The 23,629-nt window shown below is 37.3% G+C and overlaps 1 protein-coding gene across 3 annotated transcripts in view; it reads left to right on the plus strand.

Moving 5' to 3' along the window:
• The first annotated feature begins 1,044 nt into the window (after nucleotides 1-1,044).
• scaf8 (SR-related CTD-associated factor 8) overlaps nucleotides 1,045-23,629 on the plus strand; it is a 61,135-nt gene continuing 38,550 nt past the window's right edge. The window contains exons 1-3 of one of the 3 annotated variants that reach the window (XM_052154139.1): nucleotides 1,157-1,212; nucleotides 13,350-13,433; nucleotides 20,995-21,089. Coding sequence is in view for 1 of the 3 variants with exons in the window: in XM_052154138.1 (XP_052010098.1) it covers nucleotides 1,183-1,212; nucleotides 13,350-13,433 (114 nt within the window). In the remaining 2 variants the exon portion in view is untranslated. Of the gene's footprint in view, nucleotides 1,213-13,349; nucleotides 13,434-20,994; nucleotides 21,090-23,629 lie in introns of those variants that run through there. The other 2 variants (XM_052154138.1, XM_052154140.1) reach the window with 2 other exon arrangements.

Consider the following 23,629-nt stretch of genomic DNA (forward strand, 5'->3'; position numbering starts at 1 on the left):
TTTCTACATTCGTTTAACCGTTGGGCGTTCCAATTTATCCCATTCATTTAAATAAAAAACAGTGTTTCGTCTCTGCTAAATAGTCTCTGACTATTCACTTCTATTGTAAGTGTAAGTGCTTATTTTTTTTTAATAATAAGCCTGTATGTTATGCCTCAAATGCTGTCAATTGAGCTTAATTTGTTTTGAACCCGGAGTATTCCTTTAAAACGCTGTTATTTTTATTTCCACCTATATAATAATACCCCTGGTATAACTCTTACATTTATATTATGATAAAATATTAATTAATGCTGTGTAACAGAATAATAGCATCATCACGTTTACCTCTACTTGGAAAGCGAGGGACGAAGCTGTCACGTTATTTGTTACCTTTTACAGCGCGGATGATGATGGACCAATCACAATTATTTGCGGTTGCAGGAATGTTTTTTTGATCGTTTCTCATAGGCTACTAAAATTGGGTTTAGTTGTATATCATTGTCTAATGTTTTCCCTATATCTTTGAAATGTGTATTTAGTGAAAATGTATCTAGAATAAGCCTGAAACCTTCCTGAGATTCGAATGCTATTTATTAAATACATTTCCGAGCGCTGAGCGCCCTCTGCAGGTAGTTCCCAAAACCAAAACGTCAATGCATTTACGGTAACAAACAAATAAAAAGCCACTTGAAATTACTGCTGTCTAAAGAGCATTTATTTTAATTATGGTTTTATTTATTTGTATGTAGACAGATAGATGAATAAGTAAATAAAGTAAATAAATTGTAAATCAGATTCTTTGAATCCTTAGAATCGACTCTTTCAAACTCAAATGGACGAAAATAACGAACGAAAATAAAATTGGTTCATGTATTGTTGAAAACATAATGAAGAAATCTTAAAGCATCGCTGAAAAATAATCTGGTAAGCCTCGACATGATATGATCAAAACCGTCAACGGGAATCGTCAGGAATCATCCATTGTTCATTAAACCCGCTGACTATTGACTCTTCCTGCCTGGGGGAGTCGACTCAATGCTGATTCGGTCTGTGTTTGTCTTCACGCTGTCAGCCATATTGGCGTCTTTCTCTGTCTCGACCATCGTTAATTTCGGGACATGCGTGCGCCAAGTCGGCTGTAAGGACGAACAGGTTCAGCGTTTCAATTCTGTTCGAAAGAACAGACCCCAAAACTACACGATGGAGGCCGTCAAGGCATTTAACGGCGAGGTTTGTTTGCTATTTATTTGTGTGAATGTAGAAACAATCGATTCGAGTGTAGGCCGCCGTCGTAAGCGAGCCGGTTTCGTGGTGCAGGCCACATATCACTTACATAATTACAAGATTGCATTTTTTTAAACGTCCGAATGACTCGTTTGATCTTTCGAGTAACGCTTTGAAGACTAAACGAGTCACATATCCGCCGATTAGTGGTGTTACTTGCTCGTTATCTAGAAGAAAAAATGTTGACAAAGCTGGTCAGCTAGCTAGCCAGCCAGCCAGCCAGCCAAAATGTAGAATAATGTAGTAACGGATTGGCTTTTTATTGCACAAAACCTTCAGTTTAGAAGTTCTAGTAGGAAACGCAGTAACGTTTTTCGCAACACATTTAGTGTTTCAAACCTAGCGAGCTGCCCACTTAGGACATCACAGGCCCGGACCGAGTCTGCAGCGGTTTTGGGCATAATCATGCGCGTTCCGAGTCAGCACAAAAAGACACCGCGGTAAAGATAGTTTGCGGTTTGAAATTCACACTTTGATTGGCAATAAACCAGCTATGCGCTGTAGTAGACATGTAAATAATGTTGCACGCTATTCTTCCTGATTTGTGAATTTAGATGACATCATCCTCCGCTCTGCAATCGGTCGTTTAAATTGGACAATTCAAAATCTAATGCAAATGCCTTCAAAAGTTGAACACCTAAGAAGACTGAAAAACTCATCTTGACCAGTCTGATTTGTGATTTTGTTCACAGATTGATTTGACTCGGTTTGATTGCTTAATGCATATTGGCATTGTGAAAAAATTAAGGATATAAGCCAAAAAAGTAATGGGGGTTTAGCTTATCGTTTTAAAAAATGAAATCTAGATGGGTCACAGTTGGTTCAAAATGACCTTCACAGTTCAGTTAATATCAGTTAACTAATGGTTTAAGTTTCTGATTCCACAATTCATCAGAATAAATATTATTTAGGCCTCGGGAGGCCATTTTATCTGTGAAATCTTTCACAGATCTATTTGACAGATTTTGATGACTTTTTGCATATTGGTATTGTGGAATATGAATTATGAATATGTGGAATATGATTAAATAAGCTGAAAAAAACAATTCCTTTCTTAGAATTCTACAAAATGACAACACTAGGTTTAAATAGACCATCATGATTTGTCTCTTAGCCCTTGTTTGAGTATTTAAGTCAACAGTTTATCTGAAAAATTGGTGTTATAGGATTTGAGAGGTCACATTCTGGAAACATGATAATTATGGTGGATAAACACTAGTTCCACACACAACTTAATTTGTTAAAACTTTCAGATTTGAGTCCTTTTAATGGCTTCATGCTGATTGGCATTGTGAAAAATCAAGGATGTAAGCCAAAAAAGTAATAAAAGATGGTAGGGGTGTAAATCAAGCGTTTTATCACAATATGATCTTGAATCAATTCTCTTGGCCTGCGATCCGATATTTGCAGATACTTCAAAATCTGCCACGATACTATTGCGATCGATATTACCATATGTGCCTGTTTTACACAATCAATTACATATTTGTTTTGCCTTCAAATGCAACCAAAATATAATTAGACTATTTGATTCAACTGACTCTATACACATTGAGACATTCATAACAAAATAAGGTATTTCAGATGTTGAAAATAATTATTCAGATAAATAATATAAAAAATAAAATCACACAAGTGATCGTCACTCATTTGATGAAATTTTCATCTTTGTACAATTAAAAATACATATCCATGATTTGTTTCCAACTATCCGTGCTGTTCACGGTTTTCTTGGCTACAACTTCCACAATTAAAAATTCTGTTATGGTTAACTGTTATTAAGAATAAATGTTAGTAAGGGTGTTTGTGTAGATGTGTGGAGTCTTGTAACTGATGCTGGAGCTGAGCAGGTGTTTCTCTTTCCCTCGTTAGTGCTGTTCAGAATGTCGTTGTTGTCAAGATGTTTCACATGGTTGAACCATGGTAATTTAAAATGGCAAATTCTCACGTAAAATTCAAATGGGTCACATGCGCAGCGATATCAATGGAAGCCCAAATTAATCGTGCATGTGAGCCGCTCTGTTTTTGTTCCGAGAGCTCACATTTTAAGGAGTGCCCGGTTGATGTGCTCGCACAGATCCTGTAAAAGGAGCTTACGTTTTGTGGGAAGCCCGGTTGACACATGCGCATGCCTCACAGATAGCAGAGCATCATTTGGCTTCAAAGACCCCATACACATCCATGTCCCACATGAAAAGCATATTTAGCGCTCATAAAGTCAAATTAATGTAATGCGGTTGCTTCATCACCTAACGGAAATGCGTACGGATGTGGCTGACATGAGATTATTTATTTGAATTTGTTTAGATTTTTTTCCCTTTTCTCCCCAATTTGGAATGCGCAATTCCTAATGTGCTCTTAAGTCCTCGTGGTGGCGTAGTGACTCGCCTCAATCCTGGTGGCAGAGGACGAATCTCAGTTGCGTCTGAGATGTCAATCCGCGCATCTTAACACATGGCTTGTTGAGCTTGTTACCTTGGAGACGTAGTGCATGTGGAGGCTTGCGCTACTCTCTGCATCATCTTCGCACAACTCGCCACTCACCCCACCGCGAGTGAAAACCACATTATTGCGACCACGAGGAGGTTAACCCAACGTGACTCTACCCACCCTAGCAACCAGGCCAATTGGTTGCTTAGGAAGCCTGACTGGAGTCACTCAGCACGCTCTGCATTCGAACGTTTGACTCCAGGTGTAGTAGTCAGGCCCCCTGACATGAGAGTATTGAAAAAAAAATCTTTATCTAGGGCTGGGCGATATGGAAAAAATATTATCACGATATTCTTTTTCATATAATTCGATATCGATATTTATCACGCTATTGAATCACATTTGCACATTGCACATTTTTATGAATTCCCCAAAAAAGAAGAGAACACAAAATCCTAAAAAGTCTAAATAGTCTTTACAAAACTGGTATTGGTTCAAAAAATATTATCCATCTCGGTGGGCCAAGGCTTGTAACTTTTCCTACATTTGCCTGGATTCAATGAGTTTAGGCCATGTGACAACTTAGGGCTGCACGATTTGGGGAAAAAAGTCATATTGCGATTATTGAGGTTAATATTGAGATATAATAAACAAATGGTATCATGAGTCAACTTGCTTGGTTATCAAGGAAAATGCACAAATGACTGATGATGCTGAAATGTGTATTTCTCTACTCAAACATACAAACTAGCAACAACTATAAATAAAATGGTTTCAAATTAAAATGTTTTTACAAAATTAAATAATATATTTGCACTACTGCAAACTTGTTATTTTCTCAGTATTACACCTAAATATAATAGATCAATAGATAAGAACATACTAATTGTTTACGAGACCATAACGAATAGTGCTTTTTTTCAGTTACTTAAAAACACATTAATGGCTAAAGTCTGATAACACTGTACTCAGCACAAACTGGGCTACAATAATATGTGAGCAACATGTGTGTACATGTTTGCATTTTTTAGAAAACGTTTATGCGTGGTTTAAGGCCATTTTAACACATACTAACCATTTGTCCACAAGACTTTTGAGAACTGGATCTTGTAGCCAAGAGTTTTTGCTACAAAATGATGTGAAAACCATCCTGATCACTCATTCATACAAAACAATATAGTAATTTAACTTTTGTAAGACAATTTTTGTGTTGAAAGCTCATATGCGAGGAGGCGTGAACTATCATGAATATTGAGGTAATTCACATGAATATTGAGATAATTCACACCTGAGGACACAAAGACCCCTCCCCTGGGACTATCAATGAGGAGTATGACAGAATGAATGTGAAGAGACTTAATGATCAAAATCAAGTTTTAAGTTAAAAGAAGTTACATAAGTTACATCTTTACATAAAGACTTAATTTTATACCTATACTACCTTAAAAAAGTTTTAGAAGTCTCTTCTGCTCACCAAGACTACATTTATTTGATCCAAAATACAGTAAAAACATTGTGTGAACTCAATTTACAATTTAAAAGAACAATTTTCTATTTGAATATATTGTAAAATGCAATTTGTGATCAAAGTAGAATTTTCAGCATCATTGCTGCAGTCTTCAGTGTCACATGATCCTTCAGAAATCATTATAATATGCTGATTTTCAAATATGGGCATATTTAAGTGTGTTTTACTCATTTAACCTGAACACATATTTGCAAGCACAAGCGTTGATGATGAGGCAGCATAAACACTAGATCAAATACATTTTAAACATTCATATAATCTTATATCATATTACATATTATATTTATATCATACAGCATACAATTTAAATACCTGCTTTAGCCGAAACAGCATTTAAATGTAACTAAAACTTGCTTATTAGGACATTTTTCAAATGTCAATACTCTGAATCCTGGCTGGCAAGTCTGGAAACAGTCCCACTAGTAAAATATGTACATGTTTATATAAAATAGCATGTCAGCTAATGAAAACTAAATGACTTACTAGTCCAAAATTGTGTCCTTGGTTGGATCAAGTCTCTCTTCAAAATACAAACGTTCATCAGAGTCCCGCTCTTCTTCTGAGGAAAATGTTAACTCTTCCTTCCTATCGCATGTGTATCGCTACAAACGTGCAGTAAAATGAATGAATTGTTTACATCAAACCTCTGTCAAAGCACTGTCGGGGGCGTGTACCATTTCCCTTGATCATCTCAGCACATTAGCTTATGAATTGCGCGCTCTGCTGGTGGGTGGGATCACATTATCTGTAATGAGCTAAGCCTGTAAAAAATGTACAGCGCTTTGTTTCATACAGATTACATTGCAGGAGAATATTTGTTTTAAATTTGAATTGTTTTATTTAAAAGTAGAAATCTTAAGCTTTCTTTAAACATATGTTTCATGTTTGTGTGATAAGTATTTGCAGAGTTTCAATTCATTTTTGTGACGTGTTTCAGATATATGCTCGTGAACACAGAGACAGCTGAAAGCTCACCCTTTTTATTTTCTTTATTTTACAAAAGCACAAGGTTTTGTTGTTATTGTGAGTGTACACAAATAAAAGTAGACCCTTTATAGTCTCTAATGATGTCTTACACTTATCTGTATGCCCCAAAATGACGGAGTATTTTAAGTTGTTTCAGCTGTAATGATGAAAATATCCAGCAGGATGTGCCGGTGCAAGTTGCAGACAGTGGGGGTGAGAGATGAGTGTCTCTGTGTTACAGTGCGCATCAGCAGGCGGAACTTTAAATCTCTCACGGTATCGACTCCTGGTCAGATTTGGTCTCTTCCTTGACTGGTCGAAGCGGCTCGGACCGAACAGAGAATGACAGTTTTGGAGTTTGTGTTTATTTACATGGCACGCTCCCATATTATATTAACTTTAATTATTGATGAAATAAAGATGTATCTCGTGGTGTACCAGGTAATTTTTTACCCACCATAGGAAATGAATGGGGAAGACTAAAACAGAGCAATTACAACACTAATCTTATAACTCTGATTTTTCAGGTAAACTGTTGACTCAAGGATTCAAAAAAAGGTTAAATGACAAACTGAAAAAAAATCACATCTGGATGGTCTAGTTGGTCATTTTGTAGAAGTTTATTGGTTTTATGGCTTAGTTTATGAATGATTCAAAATGCCAATATGCATGAAACCATCAAACTGAGGATTTTCAATCTGTGAGCGTTTTCACAAATACAATTGTGTAAAACTAGAGTTTTTTTCTATCATAATTACGTGTTTCAAGATTGTGACCTCTCAAAGCCTATAAAAATGTATTTTTTAAATTTTTTTGGGGAAACTGTTTACTCCAGAACTCAAAAAAATGGTTAAGAGACAAAAACTGATATGTGAAAAAATACAAATCATCAAGGTATTTTTGAGCGTACTGTGACCTGTGAATATGGTCAGTTTTTAGAACTTGTGATTAGTTATCAAACGTGACCAAATGTGATTGTGAAAGTTTTCCCAAATCAGACTCTTATCTAAAACAGCTCCTTCAGGGACATCACTTTACAGCCCAGTGAAAATGTGTAGCATGATGAAACTCGTTTGAAAATTATGGAGAAAAAACAGGACCCAAGTTGTCCTGCGCTCGAGAGCCCTTTATAAACACCTCAAAGATGATCATAATAATCATACAGTTTAATTTGGAGCGGTTGCTGCATTAAGTGCATTGACAGAGTGCTTGTGCATTTGATGTGCAAGAGTTGTTTCTCTCAGCACATCACTTACATTTTACTGCTATTTATTGTTTTATAATGTAAACATGTTATGAATTCAAAATCAGCCGTGTATTTCGCAAAACTTTTTACCACAAGCGAGTCTCAGTTATACCGAGGAGGGCTATTAATCGAAAAACTAATTACGATTACGGCTGCCACGATTATGTAATCTTGAAAATTGACAATTACAGCGTTCAATTTAAGTCTGCTCCTGTTGCGTCAATGGTTTCTATTTACAATGTGTTTTTGGTTTGAGTATTCTAACCAGTCACTGCTTGCTTTATGTTCTTGCTCTGTTCGTGCAGCACACGACAAATAATACTGAAGAAACATCACCTGACACTCAAAAATAAGCTGTAGAACAAGAGCGAAAAGCACTTTTTAATTATTTTAGATTCATCGCATATTGCACCGCTCGCTTTGAACGTAGATGGTTAAATACACTGCAAATGAGCAACACGACAATACTAAAGCGATCCTGTTCTAATCAAGGCACAGACTCGGTGTAAATAATTTAGTTGTTATGCTGATTCGACAGCTTTGTTTTTAATGAGAGCATTTGCGAGAGTGCAGAACGTTGTGTGGTGCGGCACTGCACTCGCGTCGAAATGCAGATCTCAAACAGTGTAAACCTGCAGTGAGTAACAGCAGTCATTGTAATGGGAGAGTTTGTCGTGTTGTTCGATTTCTGTGTACAGTTTATTAAAAATGTAATAACAGTTTGGTTTTGTCATGTTAATGAGTAGGCCAATGTGAATTTGATTTGTACAAAATAGCAATAAAATAATTCAGCTTAACTGTTTGTAAAGCAGTTCAATGGAAAGAAGGTAGCGAGAAACGGCCAGGGGATATAAATATTTTAATGATTAACTTAAACAAAAGACAAACACACACACACGACAGATATGTCCATAAACGATCTCTCTCTCATCGCACCAACGTCCGCAATCGGCCTTTATCCCTCTCTGAAGCTTAATTAGCCTGATAAGGGACCGGGTGTGTAGAATCACGACACGGCCTCGCCCTCCGCCCTGTCACTTTCCTCCCTCGTTCTCTCAGGCAGGGGAGCCTTCCTGTAACAGTGTAGTACCCCCCAAAAGAACACTGTAAAATTGAAACAAGAGGGAAAAGGCCAACGCGGATCGGCAGTGAGAGATGAAAAAAAAAACAGTTTTTCGATATGCAGTAGCTTGTTCCTCGGCCACTCTTCCACCCTCTAACGGATGACAGCCGCGCCTCTCCGGGCAGATCGGAGGCAGTCCTCCAGCCCCTGGCTGAAGGAACGCACAACCGCGTTCTCTGGGAACAGAAGGGGTCTCCCGCACCAGGCGGTCGGCAGCGAGCCCCTCCCCGCTCGTGGTCGGCGGTCTCAGAGCCCGCCGTGTTTCAGTGGCCAGAAGGGGACTCCTCCGCCCCTGGCAGCAGCCCTGACTGCTCCAGGCGCACGGTTAGGAGCACCTTCTCCCCGCCGTGCCTACTCCGTTGGGGTGGATGGTAGTGGCGAGAGCTCTACTACGGCGTATCCCTCCCTCCTTCCGGGGTTTTGGCACCAGTGTAAAGCAGTTCAATGGAAAGGAGGCGGCAAGAACCAGCCTGGCGATATAAAAATATTTTAACGATTAACTTAAAAGACAAACACACACATGACGGACATGTCCGTAAACGATCTCTCTCTCGTCGCACCACCGTCCGCAATCGGCCTTTATCCCTCTCGGAGGCTTAATTAGTCTGATAAGGGACCGGGTGTGTATAATCACGACCCCGCCCTCCGCCCTGTCACACTGTTCTAAGTGTGTTTGGAGGTGTAGCCAACATAAAGAATATGACATGAATAGCATATTTCAGGAATCCCTTCATTGTTATCACGTCTGTTCTAATAAGACCCATTTGCCACACAGTTGCTATTGGTAGATTTAACATTTTCATGAATCGCACAAACTGATCGCAAATGACTTTTTAATTTCCAAAGTGCAACCACTGAGGCCAAAAATGATCTAAAGATGATCTTACGTGAACAAGATCACCATTGAAGATCTAATGGGATGAATGGTCCCGTCTTTCCAAGAAAGGGCTTACTGAAACTTATTAACAGCTGATTTAAATCGTCCAAGTAACTTGGACTATTTAAATCAGCTGTTAATAAGTTTGAATATTGAATATGCAATAATATTTACTGTATGTGGACTAATAATATAACCAGTAATTTACCAATAATTCAATTTATTCTATACCATGGATATCAATTTACAATCATTTTCATATGCCTTACCATAACAAACATTATTTCACTATAAAATACAATACAGTACAATATAATGCTTAAAAGATGCTTAAAAGAAACTGGAGCGCAGCTCATATCCACCATTGAAATCTGCTATTCAGAAGAACCACATGGTTGCTCACTTTGTGATGTCTCGGTAATTAAAAATTGTAATCGGCATTAATAATCGCAATTACAATATAAAGAGCAGTAATCAACAATTATGATTTTTGCTATTATCGTGCAGTCCTAACTCTGAGCATGCGAGCGCGCACATCCACATCAATTAAACCAATCACAATGGAGAAAGGGAGTGCAATCATTTGGGTTAAACTGTCCAACATCATACCACGATTTCAGTTTCCATGTAATCAATTGTGCAGCTTTCATAGATGTCAGACTGAAGTCTCAACAGTCAAGGTGTGCCGGGTTTTAAAGTGCTTTCTCCTGCTCCTGTAAGCGCATGTTAGTCTGTGAGACTTTTCCGCATGAAAGTGAATTTGCACAGGGTTTACAGATGATTGTACTATATTAAACTGTATATAATGCTGAATATAATGTATAATAATGCTAAGGGTCCTGATATATGAAAGCCCTCCTGATAATCAGGAAAAATAACATGCAACATTATTTACATGTCTACTACAGCGCATAGCTGGTTTAAAGCCAATCAAAATCTGAATTTCAAACTACAAACTATCTTTACCGAAAAAGGCTGCTGCTTCAGAACGACCCTATGATGCCGAAAATGCTGCCTAGATTATCTGGCTAGATTTTGATGCACAGGCTTTGTGTTTTACTTTCGACTTGCTTATCGTTAGCAACAAGCGAGCAGCCGAGCTGGTGATTATTCCGGTTGTTATTAGACTTCACTCTGCGTCTTGACTGGTTCAGATAGATCCTATGCTGCGTTATTGAACATTAGTTATCAGTAATGTGTGTTGATGTTTCATTCACTGTTTAATGGACCGGTTGATGTTAAACAGAATATATATATATATATCTTCTGCAGAACAAAAATAAATATATATTTTAAATGAGATCTAATCCCTGTTTGTCCACTCCAAACAATACAAGTGAATAGTGACCAAAACTTTGAAGCTCCAAAAAAACATTTAAAGGCAGCATAAAAGAAATCCATACGACTTCAGTGGTTTAATCAATGTCTTCTGAAGCGACCCAGTTGGTTTTTGGTGAGAAGAGACCATAATATAATTCCTTTATCACTATAAATCTTGATATCATCAATTTTCTTAGCGATCATTATTTCAAGCTCGATTATTACACTTCCTTGAGTCATCTAGCGCTCTCCATATGCATCAAGCGCTAAGAAGTGTAATTGAGCTTGAAATCATGATCGTGCCTAGAGACTGCAATGCTTGTCATTCAGTTTTATTTAAAATCTAGGTCGTTGTACATGTTTATTTCATATAATGTATTTAAAACTTATTTTTTTTTTATTTGATTTCATAAAATAATTTTAATGTAAAATTGTGTAAAATGTAGGCTAATAAAAAAAAAAGTGTATAAGGTTTTAAAACACTGTAAAAAAATGTCCAGAACGAGTAGAGAAGCATTACATTCTCACTTTTATAAGTGCAGCATATTAATCGTTTAGACTTTAACATATTGATTTATTGATGTGATCTGGGAAGCTGACTCAACTCTGCCATCTCCTTGTTGCAGATAAGTGTTGTAACATCGGGGAAGTTGTTATTGTTTGCCAATTTACTGTCACAAATTTGGCATGTTATTTTAATCCAAAGTAAAAATTACAGGCAAACAATACAGGTCTGAAAAGCAGTTATGTTGAAGTGCTTGTGTGATAGCAAATACAGATGAACAAACGGAGCAGATTTACTGATGATGACGGACTACAAAAGACTCGGAGTCAGGTTGATGATCTTTAAGATGCAGCCGTTTTATAATTCTTTTGTAAATTATATTAGTGCTGTTAGGCTTCTGAAATGTGTAGTAGTTCAAGGGTCAAGGTGGCTCTGCTTGTGACCCGGGCTCGTGGTCTGCTGCATTTGTTGGTTCGTTTGTTGTTGATATCGTTTTTGATAAGTCCTGCAGCTTTGCTTAATGCTGCGAAAATGTGCTAAGGTTAACATGGCCATGATCATTCAATTAGTTTGCTAAGCGCTTATCGTATGGGGACTCTTTCCACCATGCCAAACATTAACTGTGGGCATCAGTTACACCCGAGATGCATTGCTTGCACTTCGCTCTCGTCTTGGACCTGCCTGAATGTGTGAGTCTGCAACTTGAACACTACAGGCGGTCGCGGAAAAGAGGCAGGTGAGACTGAATACAGTAGCGTCTAAGACGACGAGGAAACTGACCTTGCCTTCTATGATACTGTGCAATGCAAGATCACTATGAGGCTAAATGTGTGAGTCTGCAACCTAACCTCCGTGCTAACACCAAAGCATGTTTCGAGTACCACACCAAGTTTTATGGTTTTTACGGAGACCTGGCTAAACCAATATACTCCCAGTACTTCACTGCTCTTGAAGTCGAGATGTTCTCGCTTGTGCCAGCAGACAGAAGAAAAAAACGGGGTGGCGCATACATGGGTGTGTATGTGAATAATAACTGGCGCAAATAGTACACAATTAGGGAAATAATCTGCTGCCCTGATGTTGAGGTTTTCAGGATGAGTTTGAGACCATTTTACCTCCTGAGGGAGATTGTTTGTGCTGTTTACATTTCTCCCAGTGGGAATGCAGTAAGAGCATCAGCTGCCATTGTAGGCTGCGTTCATCAACAATTACAGCGTACACTGGACACCCCTGTTTTTGTCACTGCCTGAGTTCGAACAATATGCGAAACACAGGTTAATAGAACCCTAGATAAGTGCTATGGATACATCAAAAAGGCCTATGTGGCCAGACCTAAACCCCCTCTGGCCAATTCTGACCACAATACCATCCAACTTATTCCAACATATAAATCCATGCTCAAACGCAGCAAACCACATGTGAAAACAGTGACTGTGTGGTCGGAAGTTTACATCAATGTTGAATGAAAGGATGCTTCCTTTGCTCAGACTGGGATATTTGTAATGATAAAGATATTGATGTGATGACATAAACGATAACGAGCTGTATAAACTTCTGTGTGGATGGTGTACTCACAAATGTTTTTTTATTATGCACCTGAACAATAACCAAATATAACTACAGATCTAAAGGATTGCATTATAGGGAAAAGGCAGCATTTAGAAACAAAGATTGACATGGGTTTCAATGTGGGACAATAAAGTATATTTTATCTTATCTTAAACACAAAAAATAAGTCAGAAAATATCAACCGGATTCTCCGAAAGGAATCAATTCCAGCTTTGGAGTTGATTCCAATGTTTCGAGTCGATTCTCGATTCCTATCGCCAGTTCACAATTGAGAAATAGATTCTTTTTGGAATATATTCCCAGCCCTAATTAAATGTAAACTAAAATCATATTCAGGTTTGTATTTCTTGTGTCCTAAATTGTTTAGCAGTAAATAGACTGTGACAATATGACTACAAATATATTATAAATTCACAAATATAAATAAAAGCCATCCAGCATATAAGTTTTTTTTATGACATACAAAAGACACTTAGTTGACTTAAACATTAAACTACGATATTTTTCCATGTTTTTCAGCTGTACTCTCTGAATGAATACAAGCCACCGATCTCCAAAGCAAAGATGACCCAGATCACAAAATCAGCAATTAAAGCTATAAAGGTAAGTTACAAAACAAGGTAAAATAATATCAGGCCCAAGTTAATATGGAGCCTCTCACCCTCCATTTCTAGATTTATCTCCCTAACATTTTTATAAAATTATTTGTATTTAAAGCAAATAATGATGCAATTTATTTTCCAAGAAGTTTAAGTATATTTTGCTCATACTATCGTAGATACCCTTAGGCCATTTGCAATGAAATATCTACTACGGTGATATTTCTAAAGGAACAGTAAATGTAGCTTATAATGAAGCAAACATGATATAAAGATTGACCAGAATAATATATGTGGTTTATTACAGTCCATAAAGAAAATCTACCCACCTCTGAAAAGTTTTAACTTTTTAATAGTTTCAGATTTCAGAGAACTGCAGTTTTAAGAGCGGTTGCCTCTGAAGGGTTATGTTTTTGTCTTGAAATTGTGCTAATATGCACAAAAGCCTGAAATCTCATTGGTCTTAGTGGAGTCTACACAAATACAGATATTAAAGGGGAAGTATGTGTTTTCTCCGTCAATAGCATCACTGTAACAGTATATGGATGGGCAAGGAGGTGGCGGGAACCAGCTGAACAGTCAACGTAACTTATAATGTAAAACTCAAAATAAAACAAATAAAAAAAACATGCATTGCGGCCGCGTGCATCTCTCTCGCTCTCTAACTGGTACCTCCGGCTCCCCTTTATCACACTCTTCCGCTGATCAGCTGATTCAGCGGCGGCCTTGCATAGCCCGGCCATGCCGTGCTCTTCGTCACACTCCTCCCCCGACGAATCAGACCGGGGTGTCACCGGACCACCTCTGGAGGGGAGATGCTGCCCTTTCTCCCGTTCCATCAGCCGGTGGTCCACCCCGCCTCCTGTGAACCTGGGGGAGAGGTATGGGGAGAGGGAAAGGGCAAGCAGATACACTTGTTTGCAGCTCCTGGACGCGCTCTTGCCCAGTCCTCAACCGCTCCTCCGCCCGCTGGTGGATGCCAGTTCACTCCACCCTTTGCGGATGGTTGAAGTCCTCCGGCCCCTTTTTCGGCAGACGGCTGTGGTGTGGTAGGAGGCGATAAACGGCTGAACAGTCAATGGAATTTTCATGTAAAACTCAACATAAAACAAATATAAACACACACATGCAGCGCGGCCGCGTGCGTCTCTCTCTAACTGGCGACTTTGGCTCACCTATATGTCGTTCTCCTGCTGTTCAGCTAATTCAGCGCCGGGTGTGCACTCTCATGGCCCGGCCATGCCCTCCTCCACAGTCACCAACCAGAATTGCAAAAACAATGACTAAAACAAAGACAGATTGTTTCACTTTTAATTGACTATATCACAATTCAAGTGGGTCAGAAGTTTACATAGACAAAGTTAACTGCATTTGCGCAGCTTGGAATACTCTAGAAAATTATGTCAAGCCTTTAGACAAATAGCTTCTGAGGTGTACTGATTTGGAGGTGCACCTGCGGATGTATTTTAAGGCCTACGTTCAAAGGCAGTGCCTCTTTGCTTGACATCATGGCAAAATCAAAAGAAATCAGCCAAGATCTCAGAGAAAAATTAATTGTTTATCCTTGAGAGCAATTTCCAAATGCCTGAAGGTACCACATTCATCTGTACAAACACATATATAAACACCATGGGACCATGCAGCCATCATACCACTTAGGAAGGAGACACATTCTGTCTCCTAGAGATGAGCATAGTTTGGTGCAAATAGAGCAAATCAATTCCAGAACAACATCAAAGGACCTTGTGAAGATGTTGGAGGAAAAAGGTAGACAATGATCTATATCCACAGTAAAACGAGTCCTTTGTCAACATAACCTGAAAGGCTTCACAGCAAGGAAAAAGCCACAGCTCCAGAACTTCCATAAAAAAGCCAGACTACAGTTTGCAAGTGCACCTGGGGACAAAGATCTTAATTGTTGGAGAAATGTCTGTTGGTCTAATGAAACAAGAATTTAACTGTTTGGCCATAATGACCAACGTTGTGTTTGGAGAAAAAAAGGGTGAGGCTTAGGTGCTTCGCTACAAGAGGGTCTGGTGCACTTCACAAAATGGATGGCATCATGAGGAAGGAAAATTATGTGGATATATATTGCAGCTAGGGTTGTGCCGATGGACGATATCACGATATCGATGGACTAATCCTAGTCTCTTCTATAGTTAACATAAAAACTTTGCAGGGATTGCTCTGTAAATTAAACTGAGAATATAACTAATGCATATATGCTATTTTAAATACTGTAGTATATGCCAGAGACGTGACGTGTTAGTCTGTGAAAATACCGTGTCAGGCAGGCTACACAAATATTGATCTGGACATTGTTAGCTTGTCTTTTTTTTACATGTCTTACACTGTACATTTAGATTAAAATATTTTATTTTAAGCCTTTATTAATTAATTATTAGTAGTTGTAGTGTCTCAGAAAATCTTGCTCATTGTCACATAGCTCTTGTATACACTGAAGCGGCAGTTTAAGATAAACCCAGACCAGCAAACGTCAAATAACTTTTGTCTGGTTAATACTTTTAAAGAAAAATTTCCTTGACCATAAATCCATAATGTCAAATCAAATGAAAGAAACAAGGTGAATATGAATAACACACATATATTAAAACATAGAAGAACAAGAAAACGGGAACAACACTCAGACCGAAACTCGGCATTAACATTTCACTTATAATTAGCAGCACAATTAATTTCAGCACAGGCTACAAAATAAATTATGTTATTGAAATATTGTAAAGTGGTCATATGAAATACACAAATGAACGTTTAAAAAATAATATGCAAAATCGAATAGCTCCGCAACGGATGGCGAAAAATGCGTAAAGAAATCTAATATCTTTCACCATAGACCGTGTTTAAATTTCGATGTTTCTGGCCAGAAATACCAACATATTCACTTTATCTGGTTTTAATAAGCTGCGGATTGGAGTAACTACACTACCCGCTGTGCAGAAGACCCGCTCTGATGGAGTACTGGTAGCACATATGCACAGATATTTCCGTGCTAATCTTGCAATGAACGGAAACATTTTGTCGTCGTCTTCCCCATCAATGGCCATTTGCTGCAGGTACATGGTCATTTCTGCCTCGACCTTTTGCTCATCAGTGAGCGTGGCTGTGACTGCACTCTTCGCAAGAAGACTGCCCAAAGACGACTTTTTTTTCTTAGGCGCAATATATTAAAAAGCCCGAATGAGTAGGCTACTAATTAGTTGGGCTAGTAAAATAACGAAATTATAGTTTTTCAGTAGAAAAACAATATCTATGTAAAGAGATATATTAAAATAAAAAGTGCTTAAAAGTGCACAACTCTTCTTAAGTGGAAGAAATATTTTTCCCCCTTACGTGCAACCTATTGGAAAGCGCAGATGAGTCAGTTGGGATAGTAAAATAACGAAATTATAGTTTTTAAGTGGAAAATAGTATTTATGTAAAGAGATATATTAAAATAAAAAGTGCACAACTCTTCTTAAGTGAAAGCTAAATAAAAAATGCTTCACGTGTCGTGCAACCTACTGATAAAGCGCCGACGAGTCATTAGTTGGGTTAGTAAAATAACGAAATTATAATTTGTCATATCATTTTTGAAAATGATATGAAATTATATAACCCCCCACAGCCCCCCCCCACCCGCCGCCGACGATATCATCGTCCATCGCGATGTTTTACTGTCAACATCGTCAACTGCCAATTTAGGGGACATCGCCCAACCCTAATTGCAGCAACATCTTAAAGACAAAAGTAAAAATGTTAAAGCTCTGTCGTAAATGGGTCTTCCAAAAGAACAATGACCCCAAGCATACCTCAAATTCTGTCAAAATGCCACAGCACAACAAAGTCAAGGTATTGGAGTGGCCATCACATAGCCCTGACCTCAATCTGATTGTCATTTGTGGGCAGAACTGAAAAAGTGTGTGCGAGCAAGGAGACCCACAAACCTGACACAGATACACCAGTTCTGTCTGGAGGAAGGGGCCAAAATTCCTGCAACTTATTGTGAGAAGCTTGTGGAAGGCTACCCCAATAAATTTGACCCAAGTTAAACAATTTAAAGGTAATGCTACCAAATGCTAACAAAGTGTATGTAAACTTCTGACCCACTGGAAATGTTATGAAAGGAATAAAAGCTGAAATAAGTAATTCTCTCTACTATTATTCTGATATTTCACTTTCTTAAAATAGTGATCCTAACTGACATAAGACAGGAATGTTTTCTACAATTAAATATCAGGAACTGTGAAAAACTGAGTTTAATTGTATTTTGCTAAGGTGTATGTAAACTTCTGACTTCAACTGTATTGGTATCATATGGCTGCTGTAATAGTGCTTCAAAAATTCTGAAGCTCCAAAAGCACAAAGGCAGCATAAAAGTAATCCATATGTCTTCAGTGGTTTAATCCATGTCTTCTGAATCGATGCGATAGGTGTGGCTGAGAAATGTATCAATATTTATGTCCTTTTATACTTTAAATCTTTCACATTCTTATTATTCTCCTTGTGTTTTTGGTGATTTGCATTCTTCGTGCATATCGCCACCTTCTGGGCTGGAAGGAGAATTTATAATGTCAAGTCATTTTTATTTGTGTAGTGCTTTTCGCAATATGCATCATTTCAAAGCAGCTTTACAGAAAATCATGCATTAACAAAAAATTTATATACTGAATATATTCCCCTTTGGTGTAATGTCTCATGACAGGCCAATCACTCTCCTCTTTCACCTGTGTGAGTGTGGCTGTCTGAGCACCAGTGCGCAGGGCCAAGGGTGCAATGACAAAAACTAGTTGTTGATGTCTTGCTGAAGAGGCAGTCGTATGTAGATATATTTGGTCCATGTGATGTCACAAGTTCCACAAATTCCAAACAGCCCATTTCTAGAGCCTGGTTTATCTTTTTCTTTTAAGGAAGAAAAAGGGCAGTGGTGGCTCAGTGGTTGAGGCTCAGGGTTACTGACCAGAAGGTTGGGGGTTCAAGCCCCAGCACCACCAAGATGCCACTTTTATGCCCTTGAGCAAGGCACTTAACTCTAGGTTGCTCCGGGGGGATTCTCCCTGTAATAAGTGCACTGAAAGTCGCTTTGGATAAAAGCGTCTGCCAAATGCATAAATGTAAATGTAAGGAGGAAGTTTTCAGTTCTGAAACTTAAAGTATGCTTTTATAGTACGATGACATCTATGTCAAAAGATCAAGGGAAATGTGATTATTCGAGTCATTACCCGTTTAAATTTGTGTGATGCCTCTTTAGTGCTTTGGTTGGTTCTGGAGATATGAATCCCAAACATTTGGTAGTAAATGGAAAGTCTTTACCTAAACCTAGCATCACGAGGACATCCATTGGCAAATGGTCATTTTTACATGCCAGACATGCAGGCAAATACCATTCTCACATCTCATGCATTCAAGTGGATGGTGCTTGAAATTATTTTTAATTCTATTTATTAAGATTGTAATGAACAAAGCTTCCAGTTGTGCTGCTCCTTATTCCTTGGAAGATGAAATTTCTCATAAAATTGCAGATCTGGTTCCAATCTGGTTTTATTCTGGAAGTTTGGTGTTTTTGAACAAATCCATCTGCCCAGTGTCTAGCAAAAGTAGATTGGATTTGTTAGTTTTAGGTTTTTTACATTGAAAGAAATTATTACATCAAATGTAATACTGATTCATCTGCAATAGCAAATACCTTTTTATTAGGATTATAAAACAGTTGTATCAAGACAATTATTTTTAGAAATAGCATATGAGAACTTGTACTTTCTTTATGGTACTCGCCAATACTTGTATTTTAGTAATGTTGTAATTTTCAAGTACAGTCCAGTGGGGCTAATGATTTTTGGGTAGCATTCTTTTTTTTTTCCAAGATCTGATAACTCCACTATTAATAACATCAAATACAGAACACTTGAGCTCATATTATTTACTCCCATTATGTATTGAGATATAGAATACAGAACCATTAGTTTAATTCTTTATTTCAGTCATTCACAGCTTGATACAATTTTTATGCATTGTGGGATATCGCTTTTTGGGATCAGAGCATTTAAACAAGACCAGTACTGTGCTCATGCTCTCATACTTGCTAAAATTTGGATGACATGACGGATGACGTGAGCTCCGTTGTCTTCACTCCCATTGGTTGTCACTGCCAGAAGTCATTTCTCGTTTTAATAAAGTCAAACTTTTCCCGGCTTTGTCGTATCGTTGGTCACGCCTACATTTATGTCGCCAATGGTTGCTGTTGCTTGTGTTGCTGGAAGTCGGCAGCTCTCATTAAAAATTAATGAGATCAGGTTGCTTGGTTGCTGCAAGCTGTCTGTTGTCATGGGTAAAAATGATTTTTAAAAACAAATTAAAATCTAAAACAGTCATTTCAAACAGTTAAAAGAGATATCAGCATTACTGTTGTTTTTGGAAGTATAGAATTTTGAAATATTGTAACCAATATAAATTACTAAACATCAAGACAAAACTCAATATATCAAAATCTGAAAAACATTTTTTTTTTTTTTTGAGCAAACACTTTATTATAATTGAAACTTGAAACCATTTATTTTATTGAAGTATGTGTTACACTTTTAAGAATGATGTGGCGTCCACTCTTGGTACATATGTGTAAAAAAAGTCTCCCTTTTGAAAAATAAATAAATAGAAAAAATAAGAAAGCTAACAGAATTATAATAAACAGAATTATAAACATGATAAAAATATACTGCTCCTGTCTGTAACTATCTCAGTGATTCTCAACTGTTTTGCTTCAGGACAGATTTTACATTGGACATCAAGTGTCGACCTGCCATAGATTAAACATAAACTGTATTTAATGTATCCTGGGTTGCATTTCCTTTTATGTTGCATAGTTTTCATGGTTTTCCAGTACAAGGACATGCATAAAGTGTCATTATTTTTGTTGATTATGTCAACAACAAAATCTACAGGAATTTGTCTCTCCCCCTTTTAAACATTGAAGAGCATATGTACATATTTGAGCCCATTATTATCCCGTTTGTTACATAACATTACATATTTATACACATTATATTACATATTACACAGAAGGAAACATTACCATGGTTCGGTCAGTGTGCTAGTCTTAAATAATAGTATTAATAATAATAAATTAATGTATTTATGAAAAATAAGTTTACTTTTTTTTTTCTAAAACTTTACCCGTTTACATGCTAAAAGAGGCATGGTTGCCAGATTGCACAAAATAAGTATAACATTAGAGGGAATATTTCCAATTTGCGCAAATATAAATCTCAAACTGGGGGTGTTTCGTCTCTTATCTGGCAACCCCGATCATGTTAAACGCTTGTGGAGACACGTTAGGTCCCAATGCAAGTTAACTGAAATATCCAATGAAAAATAATAACGCTTTTACGATAAATAAGCCGCGGGCCACATTAAATATATATGCAAAACATGTTATTTTTTCCATGACCCTCTATCAGGAATTGAATTGTGTTGGTGTTTCTGGGACATTGCCAATGTTGCATTGTTGGTATTTTAACTCCTAATATATTGCTTGTTTTTCTTTGAATAACACCTCTTTCCCCTTCCCTCAGCAGCTCTCCCAGCTCCCCCAAAGCACTGAAAGTCAAGCAGGAGGATGGGGCGAGAGAGAGTTTCAAAGAGATAAGGGAACCCCTAACCAGCTTAGGTAGGAGATGGGCTGTTTCAAAAAGAGGATGGAAGAAGCCATATGAGAATTGACTCAAAACGCTCTTTCATGTAGGCAGGAGGTCTAGGAGGAGCCCTTAAGGTTCCCAAGCTTCACTGCTTCAGTGATGTCATAACACCTGTATTTAGCCATTTCCGGTGAAGAGCAATGACTTGGAAGGATTTTTTTTAATGGAACTGTTTGGTTTTATGCTTGCAGGTGCTTTTAGTATCTCTTCTTGGTTTATATGACAATTTGTCTGTAAAGGTCTTTTAGCTTGAGTGTATGGTAATTTCTTTCTTTTTTTCTTCTTTTTTTTTTTTTTTTTTTTAAGAAAGCTTTAGGCGTCTATTTTGCATTTGACAAAGTGACATGAACGTAAGAGTGATCATTGCTAAATAGGATATGTTAGACGATGGAAGCACATTTTTTTAACATTCCTGATAATAATGAATGCGCCAAATCTGGTAAATTGTCAGTCCATGATGTGGTGAAGAGGGCTGCATCATTACGACAAGTAATTATTATCGATGGTTTCTTTTGATATTGTAATTGCGATTTAATAACTTCCATTAATTGTATTTACATTTCAGATTCTTATTTTTGTGTGAGGCATCTGCCTGCCATGTTCTTTAAAGAGGCTGCACATCTAAAACAAGCAGAAGCTGTGTCCCTGAACTGCTTTATTGCTGTTTTATACATCAGATTTATAGATTTTGTTTAAAGGCGCGCTCAGTAAATTTTTTTTGCTCATGTCATCTTGGACTTACAGTGACACCTAGTGGTGTATATGCAGCATTATTCAAAATCAATACAGTTTTAAGTTCAGATGCCATTGTAGAAATTCACTATTCACAATCAGCCATGATTAATTTAATCCAAGAGTGAAAATATCCAATAACATGATGGTTATTGAGATTAAGCTAGTAGTATTCAGATGGTAGTGTGATTCAAAAATGCCTGCTCCCATGAGGGGACCCCCTCTATGTAGAATAAAACTGCTGTTATAAGGTTACCGATATGACTAGAGTCCTCATCTTATGTGTGTGGTCATGAATTTATACATATGTTTCAAAATTACAATTCATTTCTTTAGGAGTACATTTTCTTATTGGGGAAAAAAATGACTGAGGTACTTTCACTTAGTGCACATTTAAATAAAGACCTAAGTAGTAAACCTCACATTGGTCCTCTCAGCAGCATGGACAAAACTATTGTGTGTTGAATAAATTATACAAAATGTGGGCAACACTTGTCTACACTACAGTATATATTTCTTAAGTGTGTCTGCACCATGTCAGTTGTTAGTTTGTTAGTTGAGTTTAGTCACCTTGCTTGCAGTATATATTGGGTTTTAACACCATCATGGCAAGCGAGCAGCAAGACTTCTAGAGAATTCAATATAATTAAAAATGTTTCTCTTAGATTCTAATGGTTTTTTTAAGTCTCAGGGGATGTTTCTTCATTTCTAATTTTCATGTGACGACGCGAACACACTGGAAAAAAATGGGAGTACGATGCAGGTTGTCCGAGTTACTAAATCATACTAATTGTGATCTACACAACAAATAGTTTGGAATAGTTTTTTTTTTTTGGCTTTCGATTAATGTAATTTCGTCAAAATGTGCACTCTATTAGATAACATTATGTAGGGTGAATATGAACCGGTCAAGTCTGTTCAACAATATAGGCAAGGGGATTGTAGTTTACAGCACTTTTAGCTTGGGAACATTTTTTAAATTAAGTGTTTTTATGATGTTTTGAGCAATATGTGAAAAGGGGGAGACTTAAAAGTTCTTAGTGTTGTTATTTTGGAATTTAGAACCAATTCTGTTACGCTAGGTTAACATTGTGGTGGAGTGGATATTTTTTTTCTTCATTTTTAAAAAAAATTTTTTTTTTTCCTTTCTTTTTTTTTGGACGGACACACAAACAACATGCTGATGTTGCTTTACTCAAGAAGCAGTTACTATTTGGCATGCTAATGTTTTCTATTGCTAGCTTAAATTTTGTTAACTAATATAACCTTATAGATTAGTAATGTGACCCTTTGAGGCTACTTCATTGGCGAAATTTAAAATAACTTTATCCATTGTTGAAATTGCGTGAACAAATTATGTTTTCTGACAAAGAATTAATGAGCTAAACCAAGAGGAAGCAATATGTTGATGTTACTTTAATTGATTCATGTGGAAGCAATGTACATGATTAAATTGTGTGAATTCAAAGCATTTTTTTGTGCAGTAGTTAGTTGTGCATCTGTGGATCAGACTTGAAACTGATTAATAATGACCAGCTACCACAATTAATTTTGTAAGGCCTGTAGATTAAAGGCTGTTGTTTTGCCATTTTACTAATCGAATTACAATGTCAAGGGAAATAATCTGTAATTATGATTTTTATCATAATTGTGCAGCCCTGGTATGAAACTCTGGTCAAAGAGTATTAAGGTCAAATCCTATGTTTGTGTTTTGATGAATTTAAATTTGTTTTCAGTGTGGATTGTACGATAATGTTGCTGATAGTTGCTGTTAAGTTCC

This window comes from Xyrauchen texanus, chromosome 22, assembly GCF_025860055.1.
Source record: "Xyrauchen texanus isolate HMW12.3.18 chromosome 22, RBS_HiC_50CHRs, whole genome shotgun sequence".
Classification (NCBI taxonomy): Eukaryota; Metazoa; Chordata; class Actinopteri; order Cypriniformes; family Catostomidae; genus Xyrauchen; species Xyrauchen texanus.